Source organism: Schistocerca piceifrons, chromosome 5, assembly GCF_021461385.2.
Source record: "Schistocerca piceifrons isolate TAMUIC-IGC-003096 chromosome 5, iqSchPice1.1, whole genome shotgun sequence".
Taxonomy (NCBI): Eukaryota; Metazoa; Arthropoda; class Insecta; order Orthoptera; family Acrididae; genus Schistocerca; species Schistocerca piceifrons.
In genome coordinates, this window is record NC_060142.1 from 473,364,139 (window position 1) to 473,387,321 (window position 23,183).

Genomic DNA, 23,183 nt, shown 5'->3' on the forward strand with positions numbered 1-23,183 from the left:
TCCCAGTCCCCTCTTCGAGTGCCTGAGAACCACTGTCTCTCCGGGATCACATTCTTGTCTGTGTTGTCCAGCAGAGCATATTGAGGAAAGTGAGTTTTGAGGAGCAGTTCCAGCGTCCCATGTGCTGTCTTTGTATATTCCCCATCCTCTTTCCTCAACATACCTCCTGGATTGGTTGGTACTCTAGCAAGGATTCTGTGAAGTCTAGCTTGAGCAGCCGTGCTCTCCACTTCCTCACAGAATGCTTTCCAGGATGCCTCCTTTGCTTGTCTAATTGCAAGGTTGTAGTTAACAAGGACCTCATGATATTTAGCCCATTTTCCTTTACGTCTCGCAAGGCTAAACAGTCAAAAGTATTTGTAGTAATTGATGGAAGTGCAAGTGATTATTTATCGTTGGAATTACTACACCCACTCTCCACTACCTATAGATTACTAAGTTGCAAGAGAAGCCAAGTTTTCACATATTATTTTTATTTTTTTTGCGCGTATTACATACACTATAAGATACATCACACAGATGTGCCAGTAAAATGTTTAACAATGACATTAATGTCTGATCTTCTGGGCTCGAAATTTTTCTAAATGGCTCATCCTAAAAGATTTGATTTTTAAATGAAAGTCAAACGCTCTGCGATTTAAGAAATTCAACGTACATTCTCGCACATACTTCATCTTGCATAAAAGGAAATTTACTTTGAAAATAAAGCCTAGTTTACATGATGACACTTGGTTGCAGGCTACAGCACTACCGGCCACTGCGCACGCACGCTGCGCGTTTGCCCAACTCGTTGGTGAAACTGAACACTTTTGGCGTGTTCCATCTTTGGCAACACTAGCTGCACGAGTTTTGAGCTTACGTGTGTTCATGGCGTGTGGACAAAATGAAATATGAAGTGGAGAACGGAGAATAATGTTCGTTTTTTGGGTATCTATACTTTGCATAGGTGTTTGTGGGATTTCAGTGACGCTGATTAAAAAAATAAGCAACACTTTCGCGCTCAGAACACAGATAGTTTGACAATATCTGTACTGTAGGGCAAAATTTATTGAATTAGGAACACATATACAACTGAATTAAGAAAAATACAAGCAAGTACAATTCTGGCTGTGGAAATGCCATCATCTACAAGACTAAAATCCCACTGTTCAAGTTGGCTGACTTTTTTAAGGAATATTGTTGACAGGAGGGAAGGGTACACAAAAAAGAAGCTGCATTCTTTATTCAGTATTCATCTATTTAAAACGTCACAGCAGTGCTCCCCATTAACATATGTTTGAATTTTGAAATATTGTCACTGTACAGATATATCTTCAAGACAGTAGTTTGCAAACCATTCTCTTCTTAATGCGGTCTGCTTCGAATAATTATTGCTGTTAATGTTAATAATTATTGGTGTTAATGAAAAAGCATCACCACCAACTAAAATTGCATCTTCTAGCATGCCAAGTGTTCTCCACTGGAATGCACGCAATGTGATATGTAATTTCAGTTCTGGCGACAGTGCTTCATGCATTACCGTTTCTTTTCCTATCACATAATTAACTCTATTTAGAAGAAACGTGAACAGTTCTGGTGACAGTCAAAGAGAATTAAAAGAACTTTTTGGATCTTCCATTATAAATTATTTCAGCAAGGTTGCTGAGCAACTGAGCTAATGTCTTTTCTTCATCCAGTCACGAATTGAAACACTTTTTTTTTTTTTTTTTTTAATTATGCAGCAACAAGCGTTAACTCCATCACAACTCAAGTGATGTGCAGCTGCCAAAACTTTCATTTCAGACACAACTCAGAAACCCACAAAACAACGAAACTGAAATATATACTGGTGTCACCGTGTCTACAATCATATATGAAACTATTTGCGTGCAACTCATTCCATGCAATAAGTGACGCAACCCAATGTTGTCATGTAAACTAGGCTTAACGTTTTTCAGACCACCATTTGCAATATTTTCCTGTGACCTGTTAGAAATAGGTTCATTTCAGCAGTTGACAGAGAGCGCCAGATAACAGGCGTCACCACGCTTGTGCAGCTGTGACAATGTAGGAAGCCCGTATGTTCGTACATTAAAAGATCTTACAATATGTCCTAAAACAAACAAGACATCAGAGGATACTCTAAGAGAATTTCGTGAACCATACTAAAAAGCATAATTCGTCTTATAGTGTGCATTCGCGTGACCAGATTCCGAATGAAGTAGGCCTCGAACTGAATTAAACTTTTCAGTGTGGGTTCAGGATGTAAATTTTCTTGGAGTACCAGTACTGAGTCACGTATACAAACAGTGATCCAATACTGTCAAATGTTTTTTATTCCAGTAGATAATAACCATCCTCAGATCTCTTTTACACCATGTCCTAAAGTAATAGGCCATAATGGCATCATCAAAATATATAAATATAATCAGCACAGCATCGTCACATAGATCTAAAATAAGGTGCAGAATAGGCCACATCTTCCACATAGTCATTATTGCAATACGACTATGTGGACCAGGAATGTGTTCAAAACTGTTAAAAAATCAACAGGGATGGGTTTCAAAATCATATGAATAATCACTAGACCAACGTGCGCTGGATGCTAGGTGCTTTGTGAAACCAGGTTTTGTTCCTCAAGAATACAAATTTGGTGACGCCCCCCTGTGAAATTGTCGCCCAGGACAGATACCCTGGTCCTGGTCCTCCTTGTCTGTAACTTAGCTGATTTTGTTGTAGGTTCTTGATCTGTAATTGTCTCTCTCTCTCTCTCTCTCTCTCTCTCTCTCTCTCTCTCTCTCTCTCTCTCTGTGTGTGTGTGTGTGTGTGTGTGTGTGTGTGTGTGTGTGTGTATCCCCTTACCCCTATACCCACACACAGAGAGATAAATTCACTAAAATAATGAATTTATTTCAAACTTGCCACCAAGACAGACTCATAAGACATAGTAATTAAATTATTATATTTTACTGTTCAGAAGAACAATAAATGCTACTGGTTACAGCAATTTGTATTTTTAACTGATACTGTAACAGTCACTCAAGCATATCCTAAAATGTTTACCTTTGTGATGGCACTTTAATTAATCAAAAGTACCACACTACTTGCCTCTTTTTGTGGGATGCTTTAATGCAAGAGTCTGCATTTATCAAACTATTTCCCACGTTTCTAGGCTTGCTTCAAGTACGGCTACACAATCTATTGGCGACAAAATCACTTGTGCACAACTTATAGTGAATAGTACTCACTACACATTTTTTAACACCAAATTTCTATGGAACAATTTCTGTATTTAAAAAGGCTGCACATTTAATGATTTTATATACACAAATAATCACATAAGAGAAGAAAACTCTCACTGTGTACAGGAAAGGTTGGGGGGGGGGGGGGGGAGTTCAAATGTGTGTGAAATCTTATGGGACTTAACTGCTAAGGTCATCTGTCCCTAAGCTTACACACTACTTAACCTAAAGTACCCTAAGGACAAACACACACACCCATGCCCAAGGGAGGACTCGAACCTCTGCCGGGACCAGCCACACAGTCCATGACTGCAGTGCCTTAGACCGCTCGGCTAATCCTGCGCGGCAGGAAATGTTGACCAAGACAGAGGCACATAGAGGGACATCAAACTTGACATATCAACTTCTCAAGTCATGCTCTTATTGGAGTATATACAAACTCTGTGTGTGTGTGTGTGTGTGTGTGTGTGTGTGTGTGTGTGTGTGTGTGTGTGTGTTTATATATATTAAAAAACTATGGTGTCAGCCACTTAACGTATCTATTTATTGCTCAACATATCGCCCCTATACTCAGTATCTTTCCTCATACTATTGTTTGCAACAGTCCAATGTTTTTTCCATTATTATGCTGTGTTCAAGTGCAACAGTAACCGCAAGTTTCACCTCATAAATTCATTCAAACATACCTCAGTGACATTTGGACACTTAGTAGCAAATCTGGAAGGTAAGTTCTCCACTGGTTTCAGGACATTTGAGGTGATCCACTGTGTTTCACCAGCAGTAAGCTCGCCAAATGACTCAAGTTTTCTTAAATCTGATATAACATTGCAGCCAGTCCATTTGTCAGCTCCAGAGCTCATATGCACTTTTGTCTCATCTAACATTCGACGTGCAACAGCTATGTGAAAATTTCTGTAAGACAAAGAGGTCATCTGCAATTAATTCAGTGTCAAAAAATATATAGCAGCAGATACACAAACATAAATTTTGCAATGAAATAATGGATGAAGGACAGATATAAGATCAGGGTATAATGTCTTGTCTGTGATGAAGTCATTAAAGATGAAGCACAAGCCTAAGTTGGGAGAAAAATAGCTGTTGCCTTTTTAAAGGATATGTCTTGTGGTTCAGTTTAGATCATTTAGGGAACACCATACATGTGGATACCTGAAGACAGACTTGAAGCCTATTTCCCCAGAATGTCACTTCAGTGCTTTAAACACCACCCTATCTTACTCAGTGAAGTAACTTTTTGCAATTGCAGTAGGCTCAATAACTAAGAGCATATGAGGTCCAAAAATTTCTCCAGTTTGGTTTTGACAGATGTCATTTCTGTTTCTGAATGTTGGTACAATTAATATTTAAAAATACTTGAGAAACACAACTGATAAACATGGTATTGTTAAAGAACATAGTTCAAAATATTGCTACTTCAACTATCCTCAAGAGAAATTTTCATAAGCCCCCTGGAAGAATTCATGTTAAACAAATAAAGAAATTTAAAAACTAACTTCCAACTATTCCAAATTAACTCAGTGATTTACTTAAAATTATCTCAGAGGAAATTCAACAAAAGCCATTCTGCATTAGAAATGAAGCTATTCCCATATTGTGAATGTGGTAGGGAAGCACTGAGAAAACATGAGTACAAAACAAAACTATATCAACCTACAGAAAATATATGTGGATACCTAGAGGAAACTGAGAAAGGAGGAGAAAGTTAGTTTGAGAAATTCTGCAATACTGGAATCTCAAATGTGTGGAAGAAAGTGAGAAGCTTCACAAAACCTCAACAACCCTATATACTGCTACATGCTACCATTCGTGCTATGGAACAGATGCTAGAGAAGCAAATAACACCTCCAGTCTAGCATCCTACACGCACACAGGATCCAAATCCCATTATTCATTTTTTATAAAAGTACTGGTCCTAGTCCAGGTAATATCCACTGCAACATACATTCATTTCTACAAATGATGCATTATTATGTATGTATACCAAAATATTAAGCTTCTGAAAACATGCAGGATAACCTCTGCGTTCAAACAAGGGAAGAAACTTGATTTCGTGGTATCAATTGATCACCAACACTATATCACTATGTCCTAACAAAGTGATGGAACAGCTGATCAGATATCACTTGAATGATGATATTGTTATCAAGGTTTCAACAATGTGACTATCAGCACCCACACAAAACGTGAATTAAATGCTTAGTGAGATGAACAAAGTTTTTTCCTGGTGTAATCTTCATTGGACAATGGCCCTTGGACACTTGAAAGACTGTCTGGAAATGACAATGGGACATTAAAATATACGAGGGCGGTTCAGAAAGTAACCTCCGATTGGTCACAGTGCGGGTTGTGGGGGGAGTAGCGACGCCATCTGTGCGTTCACGCACTCAACAGGTCAGTCGGCATCAAGCCGTGGTCGAGTGAACGTCGTACCTGCGCTAGTTTAGTTTTTGTGGCAGTTTGAAATGTGTGCTGCAATAGAAAACCCCGCCAAATGTGAAGTGCGTGCTGTCATAAGGTTTTTTTACAGCCAAAGGATATTCTGCAGCAGCTATTCATCGTGAGCTTTGTGCCGTGTACGGACCAAGAGTTATGAGTGAAGGAGCTGTCCGTGAATGGGTACGTTTATTTAAAAGTGGACGAGAAAACGTTCATGATGAAGAGAGGAGTGGTAGACCATCATTGGTGACTGACGAACTCGTTCAGACAGTTGATGCAAAAGTTCGTGAAAATCGACGTTTCTCAATGTCGGAGTTGTCTACTGGTTTTCCACAGATTTCTAAGACTCTCTCGTACGAGATAGTGACAGCAAGATTGGGTTACCGTAAGTTCTGTGCACGATGGGTGCCCAAAATTCTTACTGACCACCACAAAACTCAAAGAATGGCCTCTGCATTAGACTTTCTGTAACGTTATGAGGACGAAGGAGAACCATTGTTAAACAGAATCGTGACCGGTGACGAAACCTGGATTAAGTACGTGAACCCTGAGACAAAAGAACAATCAAAGATGTGGGCACATTCAAATTCGCGTACCAAACCAAGAAAAGCCTCGCAAGATTTTTCTGCCAGAAAACTGATGGCAACGGAGTTTTGGGATGCCAAAGGGGTGTTGTTGGTTGAATTCATGGAACGTGGTACGACCATTAATCAAGACGTGTACTGTGAAACAATAAAAAAGTTACAATGGGCTATACAGAACAAACGCCGTGGTATGCTGACTTCCGGTATCGTTTTTTTTGCACGATAACGCCCGTCCTCACTCTGCTCGCAGAACAACGGCCCTTCTTGAGGCCTTCAAGTGGGACGTTATCAACCATCCACCTTACAGCCCAGACCTGGCGCCAAGTGATTATCACCTCTTCATGTATTTGAAGAAATGGCTCGGGTCACAGCGGTTTGATGACAACGAAGAGCTCAAAGATGCGGTCACAGGCTGGCTCCAGGCACAAGCGGGTGATTTTTATGCAGAAGGAATTTCAAAGCTTGTGAAGAGATACGATAAGTGCCTCAATCGCTATGGAGACTATGTAGAAAAATAGTGCAAAGATGTAGTTGTAAGATGTATATATTAAAATATTTTTATTTAACTTGGTGTATTTTTTTAAATCAACCGGAGGTTACTTTCTGAGCGGCCCTCGTATAATAAACATCACATATGGGAGAGTGCATGCTGTTCAGGCATAACCACGAGCAACGAAACTAAGAGAAAGAACGCAAGACCAGAGAAGGCAGTGCGACGATGTCAGCCAATAGCCCACTGACAAGGACCGCGCAATGACAGTAGCGACCTCTGCAAGAAGTGAACATGAGCGCCACTCCTGCCAGCCTTGGTCGTACATTAATGGGAAGTATACGCAGACTATTAGCACAGCGTAGCAGAGTGTGCTACAACCACGGTTAGTAGTGATCCACAAACTGTGTAACAGACTTGCCTGACATTGTATATACCACAGGCCTCTGATTTATATTGCCTGTTGCCCAACACTTGTGACACTTATTCTAAATCCAAAGTTAAGTATTGTCAATCTGCTTTATTGAAATAAAACTACTAATGTTATTTGCTTAAATTATTGTATATCATTCCAAGAATGCAGCATCCCATAGACACCCTACACAAGACGAGTGGGCAAGACCCAACACATGCCTAAAATCTACATCTACGTCCACACTCTGTGAACCAATGTGAAATGCATGGCAGAGGGTACGTCCCACTGTACCAGTTACTATGGCTTTTTCTCATTCTATTCACATATGGAGTGCAGGAAAAATGATTATTTAAATGCCTCTGTGTGTGCTGTGATTAATCCAATATTATCCTCAGGATTCTTATGGGAGAGATACGTAGTGGGGTTGTAATGTATTCCTAGACTCATCATGTAAAGCCAGTGTTTGGAACTTTTTCAGTACACTTTCTTGGGATATTTTCTGTCTATCTTCAAGAGCCTGCCAGTTCAGTTTTCTCAACCTCTCAGTGACTCTCTCCCATGGGTCAAACAAACTTGTGACCATTCGTGCTTCTCTTCTCTGTATATGTTGAATATTTCCTGTTAGTCCTCTTTGGTATGGGTCCCACATACTTGAGCAATATTCTAGGCTGGGTCGCACAAGTGATTTGTATTCCTTTGTAGACTTATTGCACTTCCCTAGTATTCTACCAATAAACCGAAGCCTGGTACCTGTCTAACCCACCACTGAGCCTATGTAATCATTCTACTTCATGTCCCTACTAAGTGTTACATCCAAGTATTTGAATGAGTTTATAGATTCCAACTGTATCTCACTAATAGTAAACTGATGGAAAAAAATTGCAATACCGAGGAAGAGTTGTGAGACATAAAAGGCTGGCAGGTGTGTTTCTAAATCAGAAATATGATGTCTATTCAAATTCCGCACCAGTCGCATAAGAGCACCACTAAGGGGGTGCAAATCAAGTTTGCTTTAAATATGCGCTTTAATGGTCGTGAGCATTAGTTACCTTTGAGATTGGACATGGTGAGTTGATGGTGATTAAAAATGCCTGCAAGATGACAGAGACACCATTATTAACAATCCTCTGAGAGAGTGGGATCATGTAATAAGGCTATGGGAACCTGGAAGTTCCTTCTGCGATACTGCAAAAAGACTTGGCAGGACTGTAGCCACTGTACATGATTGCTGGCTATGTTGGCCACGAGTGTGTACAGTCACAAGGAGACTGAGCTCCAGACAACCACGTGGCATTACCGAGAGTGAAGACCATCACGTTTGGCATATGGCTCTGGCACATCATACTGCATCTGTAACAGCAATCTGGGCAACTGTTGGCACCACAGTGACACAACGAACTGATACAAATCAATTACTTCAAGCAAATCTCTGAGTCAGACACTCTGTAGCATGCATTCCACTGACCCAAAACCACTGCAATCTGCAATGTCAGTGGTGTCACAGGAGAACTCATTCGAGGGCAAGGTGGTGTTTTCTGCCTCAGTGCCAGTGATGGCCCGCACTGCTTAGGAGGCGGCCAGTTGAGGGCGTACAATCAACCTGTCTGCAGGCTGGACACAATGGACTTTGGAGTTATGGTCTGGGTTACGATTTCATAAGACAGCAAGTGCACTCTTGTGGTTATCCCATGCACCCTGATGGAAATTTGTACATCATCCTGGTGATTCAACCTATTGTGCTACCATTCATGAACAGCATTCCAGGGGCTGTTTTTCCAATAGGATAAAGCTCGCCCACATACCGCCGTTGTAATCCAACGCACTCTACAGTGTGTTGACATGTTGCCTTGGCCTGCTTGATTACCAGTTCTGTCTCCAGTTGAGCACATACAGGACATCATTCACAAACAGCATTAACAATGCCTGTATCGACTGACCAACTGCAACAGGCACAGAACTCCATTCCACAAACTGACATTTGGCACCTGTACAAAACAATGCATGCACGTTTGCATGCCTGCATTCTACATCTTGGCTGTTACGCTAGTTATTAATGTACTAGCATTTCACATTTGCAATAGCTTATCCTGTGCTTACATTAAGGGCAGATGTAGGGCAAAATTGGAAAAAAAAATCGATTTTCTTTTATTGTGTGATTTATTAGATTGATTCTTTACATTGCAAAATTTCATAATCAAATTCTGGCTAGAAATATGTTTTAAAAAGTTTGTTTGGGCACCTGCACATGGCATGCTCCTGCTTTATATGCTGTGATCCACACCTTCTCTACGCTATAAATTTGTTTTGCATTAATTTTTCATTCACACAATCGAAACAAACTATATTTGGGTCTATAAGGCTGTGAGAAAGGTTATTTTCACTTGTTCCTTTGCTTACAACCTGATTTTTTTGAATAGTAAGCGCTACAAATTTATTTCAGTTTTTAGTTTTGCATATATCAACCAGTTTTGTTCAAAATAGGTCATAACAATGGACACATATTCAAAGATGTGAGGAAATATCGAATTTCGTGTGTAAAAGGTACAAGAAATTTAAATAACAGTGTTACAGATGCTGCTCGTAAGAGTGAAGAACAATTTTCGGCGAAGTCATTGAGTTCACTAATGAAGAGAATTAGTGGAAAGCCATATACCCACGAACATGATTTGCCACTTGCTGTTGTAGATGTTATAAAACCAACTTTCAGGTACCTAGCCAATCCTGAACTGCTGAAAAAATGTGTACATGGGAAAACACAGAATACAAATCAGAGTTACAATCACTTTATGTGGATGCGTTGTCCAAAAACAGTATTTGTGTCCATAATTGTTGCGAAGATAGCAGCAAGTGATACCTGTCTAGTGTTCAATTTAGGTAGGATTAAGTGCCTGCAGAGAATAGGATTCCATCTATGTGCATTCACAGTGAAAATACTCGGTGTACAGTGAGGGCCGATACTGAATGGATTTATTAGTATAAAGTTTGATTTTTACACTCCTGGAAATGGAAAAAAGAACACATTGACACCGGTGTGTCAGACCCACCATACTTGCTCCGGACACTGCGAGAGGGCTGTACAAGCAATGATCACACGCACGGCACAGCGGACACACCAGGAACCGCGGTGTTGGCCGTCGAATGGCGCTAGCTGCGCAGCATTTGTGCATCGCCGCCGTCAGTGTCAGCCAGTTTGCCGTGGCATACGGAGCTCCATCGCAGTCTTTAACACTGGTAGCATGCCGCGACAGCGTGGATGTGAACCGTATGTGCAGTTGACGGACTTTGAGCGAGGGCGTATAGTGGGCATGCGGGAGGCCGGGTGGACGTACCGCCGAATTGCTCAACACGTGGGGCGTGTTGTCGCCAGTGGTCGGCGGAAGGTGCACGTGCCCGTCGACCTGGGACCGGACCGCAGCGACGCACGGATGCACGCCAAGACCGTAGGATCCTACGCAGTGCCGCAGGGGACCGCACCGCCACTTCCCAGCAAATTAGGGACACTGTTGCTCCTGGGGTATCGGCGAGGACCATTCGCAACCGTCTCCATAAAACTGGGCTACGGTCCCGCACACCGTTAGGCCGTCTTCCGCTCACGCCCCAACATCGTGCAGCCCGCCTCCAGTGGTGTCGCGACAGGCGTGAATGGAGGGACGAATGGAGACGTGTCGTCTTCAGCGATGAGAGTCGCTTCTGCTTTGGTGCCAATGATGGTCGTATGCGTGTTTGGCGCCGTGCAGGTGAGCGCCACAATCAGGACTGCATACGACCGAGGCACACAGGGCCAACACCCGGCATCATGGTGTGGGGAGCGATCTCCTACACTGGCCGTACACCACTGGTGATCGTCGAGGGGACACTGAATAGTGCACGGTACATCCAAACCATCATCGAACCCATCGTTCTACCATTCCTAGACCGGCAAGGGAACTTGCTGTTCCAACAGGACAATGCACGTCCGCATGTATCCCGTGCCACCCAACGTGCTCTAGAAGGTGTAAGTCAACTACCCTGGCCAGCAAGATCTCCGGATCTGTCCCCCATTGAGCATGTTTGGGACCGGATGAAGCGTCGTCTCACGCAGTCTGCACGTCCAGCACGAACGCTGGTCCAACTGAGGCGCCAGGTGGAAATGGCATGGCAAGCCGTTCCACAGGACTACATCCAGCATCTCTACGATCGTCTCCATGGGAGAATAGCAGCCTGCATTGCTGCGAAAGGTGGATATACACTGTACTAGTGCCGACATTGTGCATGCTCTGTTGCCTGTGTCTATGTGCCTGTGGTTCTGTCAGTGTGATCATGTGATGTATCTGACCCCAGGAATGTGTCAATAAAGTTTCCCCTTCCTGGGACAATGAATTCACGGTGTTCTTATTTCAATTTCCAGGAGTGTATTTTTTCACTTGATTTTCGTCAGTGCCTTCTGCCTGGAGGTAAGTTGCAGCGTCTCAGCCACGTTGCCCAAAGCCAGATATAACCACCCTGAAACTCACGTGCTGAACCATCAGTAGCTAAGCTCACATGTTGCTGACGAGGTAACGCTACCGAACTACGCGTCTTACAATCTGACCAACCAATAGGGAGGCTTGGAGGTGGTCAAGTGGGGATGGAACCGTGGCAGTCTGCCGGGAGCGGACACACTGTTCGCTCTCTTCTGCTGGCAGCTTACAAACCGATCAGACGCCCTCCTCACTTGCTCTCTTGGGCGGCTGACCATTCAGTCTCAGCCGCTTCTCCAGGCCTGTCTTTCTTTACAGCATTAAAGCTTCATACAGTTTAAACTATGTTTTATTCTTCACCTCAATGGGTGCCTACTGCTTTCCCCCCTTGGCCAATCCTGACGCATTAACAACTGGTGTCAGGAGTCGGATGGTTCACCATTAGGCCTGCCTCATTTGAAGTTAACTAGCTGTACTAATGAAGCTGCCAGCAATACTTCGCGCTTGACGTGCCAGATGCACCACGCAATAGTAAGTGCACACATTTGTGGCATTGCCACGCAACTTTCCGCCTTATCGGCACCTTTTTCCAAGCAGCTGCCGCAGCGAACTCCAGGCCTTGTGGCCGAGCGCCACACGTCACATCACCACCAGTCGCCGCATTGCTGCCGCCACAGGCGCCATTCTACGCTGCAGGAGGCCGCCTTCCGCATCGTGTCGTGGTACAGACACATGTTCCAGCCAACTAGCTGAGGCATGGCATCCGGCCGTCGACACTGCCGCTGTCTCTAGCCGCCTTTGCCCAGTGCACCACCGCCACAACTTCTGTAAGTTCATCGCTTCATTTTTCTATGCCGCCGCCTCCATGCTGTCAGCTACGCCGTCATGCAGTCCAATATACGCCCTTTCTTTTCTTTCTGTGCTCCAATTGTAAAAGTCTTCAGCAAGCACTAGGTGCCTTAACATTGTAACCATGCCTCAAACTTGTAGTACCGCTACTGACGAAGATAACTCCTCATCTATGGGAAAACAAGACCCAGTAGCTGCCCTCCAAGCAGAAATTGACAAACTACTATTATGGAAGATAGAATTAACAAAAGAATCCCAAAAATTGGCTCAAACCCAGTCTGCAAATTTAAGTGTGCCAGAAACACACCCTGCTACGCCGCAAATGACGGCTGCAAGCACCTCCAGTAGCATAATACCCCAGCCACACATTGCCACCTTGGCTAACAGTTTCCCTGCAGTTAATTTTATCCCGACATTTTCCGGGAAACCCAATGAACAGATAAACTCCTTTTTGCAAACTGTCTGAGATGTAGGCCGTGATTGCGCTTGGCCAGACGTTTTCCTGGTGAATGTACTTGCCTTAAATTGTCAGGTGACACCCGTACCTATATTGAATCAGTGCATACCCTTAGGGACACTGCTTCTGGGTTGAAAGAAAGGTATTCGGACCAACGCAATGCCCGCTACTACAGGGATAATTATCCACCCTCTGCCAGAAGCAAGGAGAGGACGTAGAAGCATTTACTGACCAAATTTGTGGTGTGACTTGCCGCACTTACACACTGGGTTCAGATCCCGCATGTAAAGAAGTGTTAATCGAGCAAACAAAAGCCTGCTCGAATGACATATTTATATGTGGAATCGACCTGTACGTGGGAGGGGAGGTCAAAATAGCATCACCCCCCTCGTTGCATGATGCCACACGACTTGGGATGATGCGAGAGGAGGTAGTACATTTTGTTGCTAGTTCGGTGTACCCAGACGAACAGCCGTGCCCAATTTCCAAATATGAGCAGGCATGCCAACATTGCTGAAAGGCAGGCCATGTTGCCACGCAGTGCCGTCCACCTTACTGATCTCAGTGTGGAATCACAGGGCACGTTTAAGTAAAAACTGCCCGCAGAACTCGGGAAATGGTGGCCCCTTGTATAACAAGCAGAGGGAACAATTCACCAACAATCAAACCCGACCCCAAAGACAGCCAAGAAATGGTCGAGGGGCAAGTCACGCTGCCAGACCGCACCCCCTGTAAAATTTGCGCATCCAGTCCGTCATGGTGTTGTAAATGAGATAGCGAGTATCCTCCCCCAGGGTAAAATTAGAGGAAAGAAGGTAAGAGTACTTATTGACACGGGAGCACAAACGAGTGTGTTATTCACAGGGCATGAGGATAGACAAGTGTTGAGTGACCAGATAATCGTACACGTTGGGCATCGTCAAGTTGAGTTGAGAATCGGAGCCAGCTGCTACACTTATGACGCGGACGTAATTCGGAAACAAAGGTGATATCTCTATGTCACCCTGGGGAGCGATTTCCTTTACCACTACCAGAGTGTAGTCGATTACGAAATGCAAAACATCCGTCTCGGTGAGGAAACCCATCGTTTCGGCAGCCCCCACATCAATCCGTCGCAAGGAATTTGTGAAACGCAGCCGCTTACACAGGTTCCTTCCGCGAAAACATGAGCGTTGCGTACAACTACCTCTGTTAGAATCAGCGGTGGCACGGGACGCATTCTCTGGTTTGGGATCAAATCCCGAAAACTGCCGAGAACAGCCGTCTTGGTGGATCCAGTCCGTCAAAACGATGTCCTCAGCAGATTACAAGTCCATGTTAAATGCAGTTTAACAACAGCAGAAATTCAGGGGAAGAAATTTTACATTCTTGTCTGTTTGGACAATTTTGGGATGAAGGAGGTAGAGATTCCTAGTGGCACCATTATAGCTAGCGGCCCTGCACAAGAGAAGCCAAAATCTAACCAAAAACACCAGCTCCCGGGACGTAACATATGTCATATCGCTCCCGTGCTCTAAGACAAATTTAAGGATAAGCTAGCTAGCTCATCTGCCTGTGGCTGGCCAAAATAAATTGTACTCTGTCTTGGAAGAACACTCCTGGTTATTCGAGGAAAGGCGTTATCTGCCAGCTACTGACCTTGTTTACCATGAAATTCTCACCGGAGATGCAAGGCTCATTGCACAGAAACCATATAGAATTCTGTACCACCTCCAGCCCATTGTGGAAGAAACTATCCAACAACAGCTAGAAGCAGGGATAATACAACCCTCCGCCAGTTCCTGGTCGTCCCCAATCATTGTGATCCCCAAGAAGTCAATCAACGGGGAGAAGACCTACCGTCTTTGCATTGATATGAGAGCAGTAAATAAGGTAACCACTCCAGATATTTACCCTCTCCCCCGTACTGACGAGACACTAGACAGGTTAACACTTCACTTTTCTTAAACATCACCTTCTTGTGTCTTTTCTCATAGTCCGCACACCTCACCCATTCACTGCTGTATTTTCCCAGTGACATTGTTTCTAACAAAAGTTCAAACCAAAAACAAAACTCTATGCAGAATTATTCGTCTCCAATTTCTCACTCATTTTTTGTAAACAGGAGACTGGAAACAGTGTTGCCAACATGCATTATTTTTTACTAGAAATTCAAGGATGCGGAATATTCAGAACGTTAAAAATTTAGCACTTTACAGAGAAAAATATTGCGCACTTTGCTTGCAGTAACTACTAACACATTAAACAAACAATATATTCTGCAGTTTTCATAAGTTTTGTTATTGGGGTTTTCGAGTAGATAATTCATAAGAACTCGTAAAAATGTGATTTTTTTTATATATATTATATATGAGGGAAACATTCCACGTGGGAAAAATTATATATAAAAACAAAGATGAGGTGACTTACCGAACGAAAGTGCTGGCAGGTCGATAGACACACAAACAAACACAAACATACACACAAAATTCAAGCTTTCGCAACAAGCTTAGGCGGCTTGAAAGAAAACAGGGAAATAAATAGGTCTAAAATGACAGTAGACTTAGCACATCTGCAAAGCAGTGGAACAGTGGAGCGTTAGTTGCAAAAAGTAGATGAGAATTCGAACTATCACAATCTATTGAACAAGAAAAGACAAATAGAATGGACAATGCAAGGAGGGCTCCACATTCTAGGTTTGACAACAAAATGAAACGTTCGATGGCATAGGATTGTAAAAAGTAACACTGGAGAAAGATTTTTGTAAGGTAAACTTCATGCATTCTTTCGAAAGGCAAAACAAAATCATTCTCAATAAAGGAGATCCAAAGTGAAATACAGTATAATACAAAAATTCTGCAACAAAGTTGAATATAAGGCAAATAGCATAATAACATCAAATAGGAAATACTTATGCAGTAGTTGGGAGAGGGTATCTTTAAACGCTTAATACACTCCATGCATGTGGACATGTTAGCAGCTTGGGAATGCAAATAAATTTATGAGGTGAAGTTACTCGGGCGGTGAGGCGGAAGGACAGAAGAAATTATGTTTAAAGTAGGTTTTGCGTAAACAATGTGGTGCCTTTTTATGTTAAAGTGCTATCCATTGATAACGAAGATAGTTTTAGTATGCATATTGCACTTTTAACAGTGGCAGGTACAGCACGCGGAGAGTGGGGAAGTAAGGAGAAGGAGGGGAGTGGGAGGCCTTAGGTGGCGACAGTTGGGCACGGTTAGTGGGACGGTGCGGGTTGGTGGAGGGGTGGGGAGGTACGGCAGTGTCAGATGAGTATCTCCGGCCTTCTACATGATGGCCGCCACACGTGCGGCTCCCTGGTTGACAACACAGCTGATTTTGACAGGCAGAGTGCACATGTTCACAGTTGCACAGTATCAGTGTTCAAACAGGAAAATTACATAATGTAATCACTCCTTCATACAATATTCTTATTTAACATTAACTGTATTGGTACTGAACACAGAGCTGCTGTCCGACCACTAGGCATATCATAACACATAAATAACATAAATAAAAATAACATAAATGTGGTGTCACCGCCAGACACCACACTTGCTAGGTGGTAGCCCAGAAACGCCCTTGCTATTTTTCATATGTTATTTCATGCATGTGTTTTTATAATTGATGCCATTTGTGTTGTATAATATGAACTTGTATTTTATATTGCTAACCCCAGTATGTAAAGGCCCACCACAGCCCTGGATTTTAGATGTACTGCACTATGCCAATCCTCCTATTTTGTAAGACTCCCTCTAAAGTCATGTTATCCGACTTTACGAGTTACCGATTCCGGAATCCTATTATGCGCCATGTTCGTGCCCAGAGCTGGACTGGTATGTTTAGAAGTGAGTGAAGCACCCCATTTACATGAAATACCCATTGGAGATGAGTTGAATGCATCCCTGAAGTTGAGATGAAGTACACAACCCTCTCGCTGTAGAGCGGTAAGTGAGATAGATTTTGTGGTAGGAGAGATGCGATTAAGTTTCACCCAAGTATATGAAGAATAGTAGTTAGCACCCCATGTGTGTATTGCACATTTAAGAGTTCACCCAGATGAATTTAGGTTTTGTTATTATTCACCCTACTTCTTATGAAGTAATTGATTGACGAGGTGAAGTTGTTACGAGCGAGCATGAAAATCGACACTGCTATCTTTTGGGTACAGTGCCCTACGGTGTGTTTAGGAAGTGAGAGTCACACGTTTGTTGATTATTCAAACAAACACATCCATGATGTTCCAAGATGGAAGCTCCCACTGAAATAAACATTTTTTTGTGGATGATTAGCGCCCATGACGTGACGTCATCGCCCAAGCACGGTAACGCGCTTTCTTGTTGAAGATTGTACTACTACACTATAGTAGTTTATTATACTTTATTGCGGTAGTTCATGCCCCTATTTTTCATAGTTCACCCTGTTGCTTTGGGGATTTTAGGAATTTTGAAGTAATTACCGCATCCCCCCCCCCCCCCCCCCCATGTACTCGCCCTATGTCTTCCTAGCCCATGCTTTCCACCGGGTTCCTGCCGTTGCTTTGAGCTGCTCGTTTCCACCTCAACAATTACTTTCTACCTCCTCCAGGGCTGTGTACCTTACGCGTTGCGGTTAGCGCCCAGTTGAAAGATTTATTCTTTCAAATTTTGGTTTCATAAATCAATCGCCTTTCGTCTATGCGTCAGTGGCTCTTGTCTCTCAATAGGAATACTATAGTCAAGCGGTGTTCTTCCTGCACCCAGTTTACTCTCAGGCTATTTTGTCATTGAACTAGAGACTCAATCAGTGTCACACCCCTAGGCTATCCACCCATTGTTGGGCCCTTGTCCTTCATCTCATAATATTTTTTTCAATGCTGATGTGAAGATTCTGTGTTATTTGCAACTTAAATTCTATATCCATTGCTTTGTCTTGCAGAATGTTAATTGTTTACCCTTCATTGATCAGTTAATAGGGAGTGTTGGGGTTAATTTTCGGGGACTGGGAAGGTGAAGCTGTGGCAAGTCCATTCTGCAGGGAATGTCGAACACACTTCTCTCTCCGGCGCCACAGTGCAGTACTGGAACAGTGGGGGAACCTGGGTAGGCGGGAGGTTTGGTGTCTGTCATCTTTTCTCCATCGATTCCACCACTCCGAATCTTCTATTTCATTTCTCACTTCTCGTTAGAGTACCAAGCTATGCTTCCCTCTGTCCGCATGCATATGTCTCTCTATTGCTGAGACCCTTCTCAATTACCGTGTTGACACTTGTCGCTGTTGACTAAAACCTATTATATAGGAGGATTCGGGCAACAACCTAGCATTTCTGCACTAATGAAGATACTGCACTTACTTGAATATGTTTTGTGGATAACACCCGCCTAACTCTTTCATCTACGCATCATTGCCTCCTCCCCACAGGGAAAAGGAAGGAAGACTTTCCTATTTCAATACGACTTCTACAGTCAGAATTTCTCTGTTGTCGCCACATTCAGCCTCCTGTTCCTCTAGCTACACAGTCGGTTCCCTGCCCATTACCTAAGACCAGACCTGTTTTGACCCATGGTAAACCCAGTTTAGTAGAGGCCAAATTTTGTTGACTCGGTTCCTTACTCTCCTGCTAGGCTGGCGGTAGGCGACCGCTTCTGCTGTGGAAGTCCCTGTGGATGGTACGCCCTACTGCCGTATTAGTCACTGCAGACTGCAGTGGCCCATTAACTACTTACTGAGGTATTTCCGTTGCGAAAAATCTGCGTTTCGGCCAGTTATCCGAGCAAGTGTCCGATCACCCAGTAGACACGTGTATCCGATCCCATATCTCCGTACCCTGCAACTAGTATGTATCGCCGCTCAATCAGTTTTATTCTGAAACCCGTTACCTGAGCCTGCTCCTGATAATGCTCCATTCCTTACTCTTTAACGTGAACACCTTCCCGGTTTGTCGCAGGTGGGCCTCTTGGCATAACTGGCCAGTATGTCGGGCGATCCTGACATTGCGATCGCGGACGGCTGTCCACGAATATATACTCAGAAAAAATTTCGTGTTAAACGCAACATGATTCTTCCCATTGGTAAAATCCCTTCTCTTCCTAAACCCCAACATCCAGTACTCAAGTTTCCAATTCAGCAAATAACTTATTAAACTCCTACATACCACGAATTCCGCCTATGTACCGATTACAGGCGTTGATTAATGCAACCCTGCCCTTTTGTGCTCATGCTGATCAAATGGATGTGTAAGCCTTTTGTTCGCACGACCATTCTCCCCCCCCCCCCCCCTCTCTTCCCCCAACTACCCCGTTGTTACTAATTTATACCCCTACAGTCCACTGGTGCCGCCAGTTCGGATCACCCCGTGACATAGTGCGCATTTGACAGTTGAGTTCACCATCGACTTTTTATCTGCCACTACAATTTCAGGTATTTACTTACTGCTTCTTCAGCTAGTGTAATACTTCCCTTTTGCAAAATAACCACTAGCCGGAGCTGACAAAATTAATTCGTACTTATAGGTACTCAAGCCTGACTGCCTGCACCCTGTTCTACCACCTGCCACCACGACGCCGCTATTAGTGTGTTATCTTCCAGTCTTCCAGTGTGCTACACCAATGATATATTACTTGGTGCTTGCCCTTATTGCCATTGTTATCGGCCTTCCGCCGTTTTGGAATCGCCCGTCCAATTCAGGAGTTATGTTCGAATGGTTAAATAACCTGTTATATACTCCGCACCAGGTAGTAATTTCGACCAACTTGGATCTATTTGCACTTAAAGAGGGAGAATTCGAGTTGCAAGATGTGGTGAACAGGTTGTTAACCTGCGAGAGGTTATTAGCATGTGCCGATCAGAAAGAGGCTCTCCACACGTTGAGTGATCTAAGACGAGTAGTTACGCATAGTCAGAGACAACTGCGTAGCATATCCGACGCTGTACCCTTATGCCGCACTAAGTGGGCATGGTTTAATGCTGGTGGCACATTCTTGAAAACTCTTTTCGGCATACCCAATGAATCAGATGCGAGTCGCTGGGATGTTGCCATACACGTGGCAGAAGACAACCATGAGGCTAATATATAACATGAATAAGAATGGGCTCAACACACTTTCCTGGTGTACACTTGATGTTACTTCTACAACTGCCAATGACCCTCCATCCAAGATAATATGCTGTGTCCACCTGTCAAGAAATCCTCAACCTAGCCACATATTTCATCTGCTAATCCATATGATCACACTTTTGATAATAAGTGTAGATGTGGTACTCAGCCAAATGTTTTTGGAAATTGAGAAATACAGCATTTACATGACTGCCTTGATCCACAGCTTTCAGATCATCATGTGAGAAAAGTGCAAGTTGTGCTTCACATAATCTATGTTTTCAGATTCCATGCTGGTTGACATATAGGGGGTCATTCTGTTCAAGATACCTCATTGTCCTAAGATTCCACAACAAACAGATGTCAAGGATTTTGGTGGATCACTTTCACTACACTTCTTATAGACAGGTGTGACCCATGCTTTCTTCCAAATACTGGGGGTCAGATTTTTGTTCGAGGGGTCTACAATAGATTATAGTTAACAGAGGAGCTAACACGAATTGGTTGTAGAATCTCACAGGGATTTCATCAAGCCCTACAGCTTTGTTCAATTTTAATGATCTCAGCTGTTGCTCTCTCTCATCTTTCTATTGGTACAAGATTTGAAATGGGGCAATCCTCCTGGACGTTTCTTTGTGAAGGAACATTTGAAAACAGAGTTAATCAATTCTGCTTTTGTTTTACTACTCTCAATTTCATTTCCTGTCTCGTCCATGAGTAACTGAACACTAACTTCGGTGCCACTAACAGCCTTTAAATACGAGCAGAATTTCTTTGGGTTTTGCGAACAATCATTTGACAATGTTCTACTACGATAGTCATTGATGGCTTCATGCATTGCTCTCTTGATGGATGATGATTTCACTCAGAATCTCTCTATTGATAGCCCTATGCTTTGTTTTATGCCTATTATGCAGTAGTCTCTGTTTCTTTAGAATTAATATTTTTTTTTTTTTTTTGTTATAGTGATTGCACACCGTGGAGGATCTGTTCTACTGTACCTATCTATCCAGTGCATGGTTAACTATTCTTTTGAACTTGAGCCATAGTTCCTCTGCATGCTCCTGTTCTGACAAGGGAAACTCCCCATCCCAACACCTTCAGATTTAGTGGTAAGAGGGCCCAGTGGACAACCTGTCAAAAACTGAACACAGATCAAGCATGAAAACAGGAAGAAGGTGTACTAATAATCATCTTGTGGTGTTGCAATTCTTCTTGTTATGTCCGTGGTTGCTACGAAAGAGAAAGAGGAAATCCGCCTTATGCAAGACACCTTTTTTTCTGTTTTGTTTCACCCAGACATGTTTCAGCACTTTGTGTGCTATCTTCAGTGAGTTATTTTTTACTTTTTAACTGTAAAATTGTTGTTACATATTAAGATTTAGCAAAACTTTTGGTACATAATATTTACAATTGTGAATGAATAATTGTTGTAAAATATTATACTTAATTTGTTCATAGTTCACAGTTGAGATATGCATTAACGACCTGATACATTATGTGTTGTTTATAAAGTTATGTCAAAGTTCTATCACGTGGATATCTGAAGTCATGTGGATAAAGCAAGAAATCCGTTCTTTGTATTCCAAAAAAAAGGCTCTGAATATTGAACTATACAGATTATATAGAACTAGCAAATCACATCAAGTATCCACCATTTTTTGATGAATTAATCTACAGGGTTAGAACATACACATCTACCGTAGGTAGAGAACAGACAATCCAACAAAAGAAACTCACCAAAATGGTAAACCACACAAACACCTACCAATCTCACCACCAATACAACAAGCATACCTTTCACAAAAGAGTGATTAATCTAACAGACATAAAATTATTTGAACAAGAAAGTAGCCTACTTGAAAATAGTCCCAAACACAACATAAACACAATGGTGTCACACAGGACAATAGAAATCTTCATAACAGAAACTCAACACATCATAAAGCAACAATAAAAATAAATACACTTGAATTCAATGCAATTCTAACAAGAGAACTAATTGCTGAGAAATAAGATGATAAACATAATCAAAGAGAACAAAACCACCATAAAAGAAAACACAAGGACTGCAGAAGAAAAACCACACAGAAAACAACAGAACAAATTCCCACAAGAAAATGCCATCACCACAAAAACCGACAAGGGCAAATCAATAGTAGCCATAAACAAACATGCATACATTGACAAAACATTAGAATTCATCCAAAGCAACAACACCACAGAATTAAGAATTGATCCAACAAACTGATACCAAAGTTAGTTACAGAAAACCCTGAAAAACATAGAACAATTTTCACAGAAACACAGATTAAATGAATGATACAGAAAAACCCCAAGGGTCCCTCCCTAAAATCATTGCCTAAAGTACACAAACCCGGAATACCTATATGTCCATTGATAAACTTTACCAAAGCACCAACATACCACTTAGCCAAACACACACACACTCTGCTACAGACAGTATACAAATATACTGAAAACATAAGTCTAAAGAACTTAAGTGACTTAATAGAAAAAAATAAGAAATGAAAACATACCAAACACACTGATTTCATTTAACATAATTTCCATGTACAGACACATCCCAACAGAAGAAACCATCAACACCATAAAAAAAAACCTCCAACTACAAGGAAATATATCCACAACAAACACACAGGAAATATCAGCCATACTCAGGCTCATCACAGAGTAAAACTGCTTCACATTCAACAACAGATTTTACTCTCAACAAGATGGACTACGCATGGGATCCCCAATCAGTGGCCTCCTAGCTGACATTTTCCTCAATCAGAAAAACAAATCTTTGACAAAATAGTAATACCAAAACAGCACAAATTAATATAATGGTACAGATATGTAGATGACATAATTTGCTTAATAGATGAACCACAGCCTCACATAAAAGAACTTCATGACAACATAAACTCCATCCACCCACAAATACATTTCACCATTCAAACACAAACAGATGAAAAAACTTAAATTTCTTAGAAACAACAAACTTGAATTCACAATCTACAGAAAACCCACAATCACCAGCACCATTATTCATAACCAATCCAATCACCCCATAACTCACAAAGAAGCCAGCTTCAGATATTTACTACAAAGGCTCAACAAAACACCAATGAACAAAAATAATTACATACAAGAACTGAACAAAATAAAACAAATTGCACAGGAGAATGGATACGAT

At 42.4% G+C, this 23,183-nt stretch overlaps 1 protein-coding gene across 1 annotated transcript in view; it reads right to left on the reverse strand.

The window, feature by feature from the left end:
• Window positions 1-23,183, reverse strand: part of LOC124798038 (mitotic checkpoint serine/threonine-protein kinase BUB1-like) — a 232,625-nt gene that overhangs the window by 173,104 nt on the left and 36,338 nt on the right. The window contains exon 4 of the mRNA XM_047261258.1: window positions 3,908-4,133. Within this exon, the coding sequence (XP_047117214.1) occupies window positions 3,908-4,133 (226 nt within the window). The remainder of the gene's footprint in view (window positions 1-3,907; window positions 4,134-23,183) is intronic.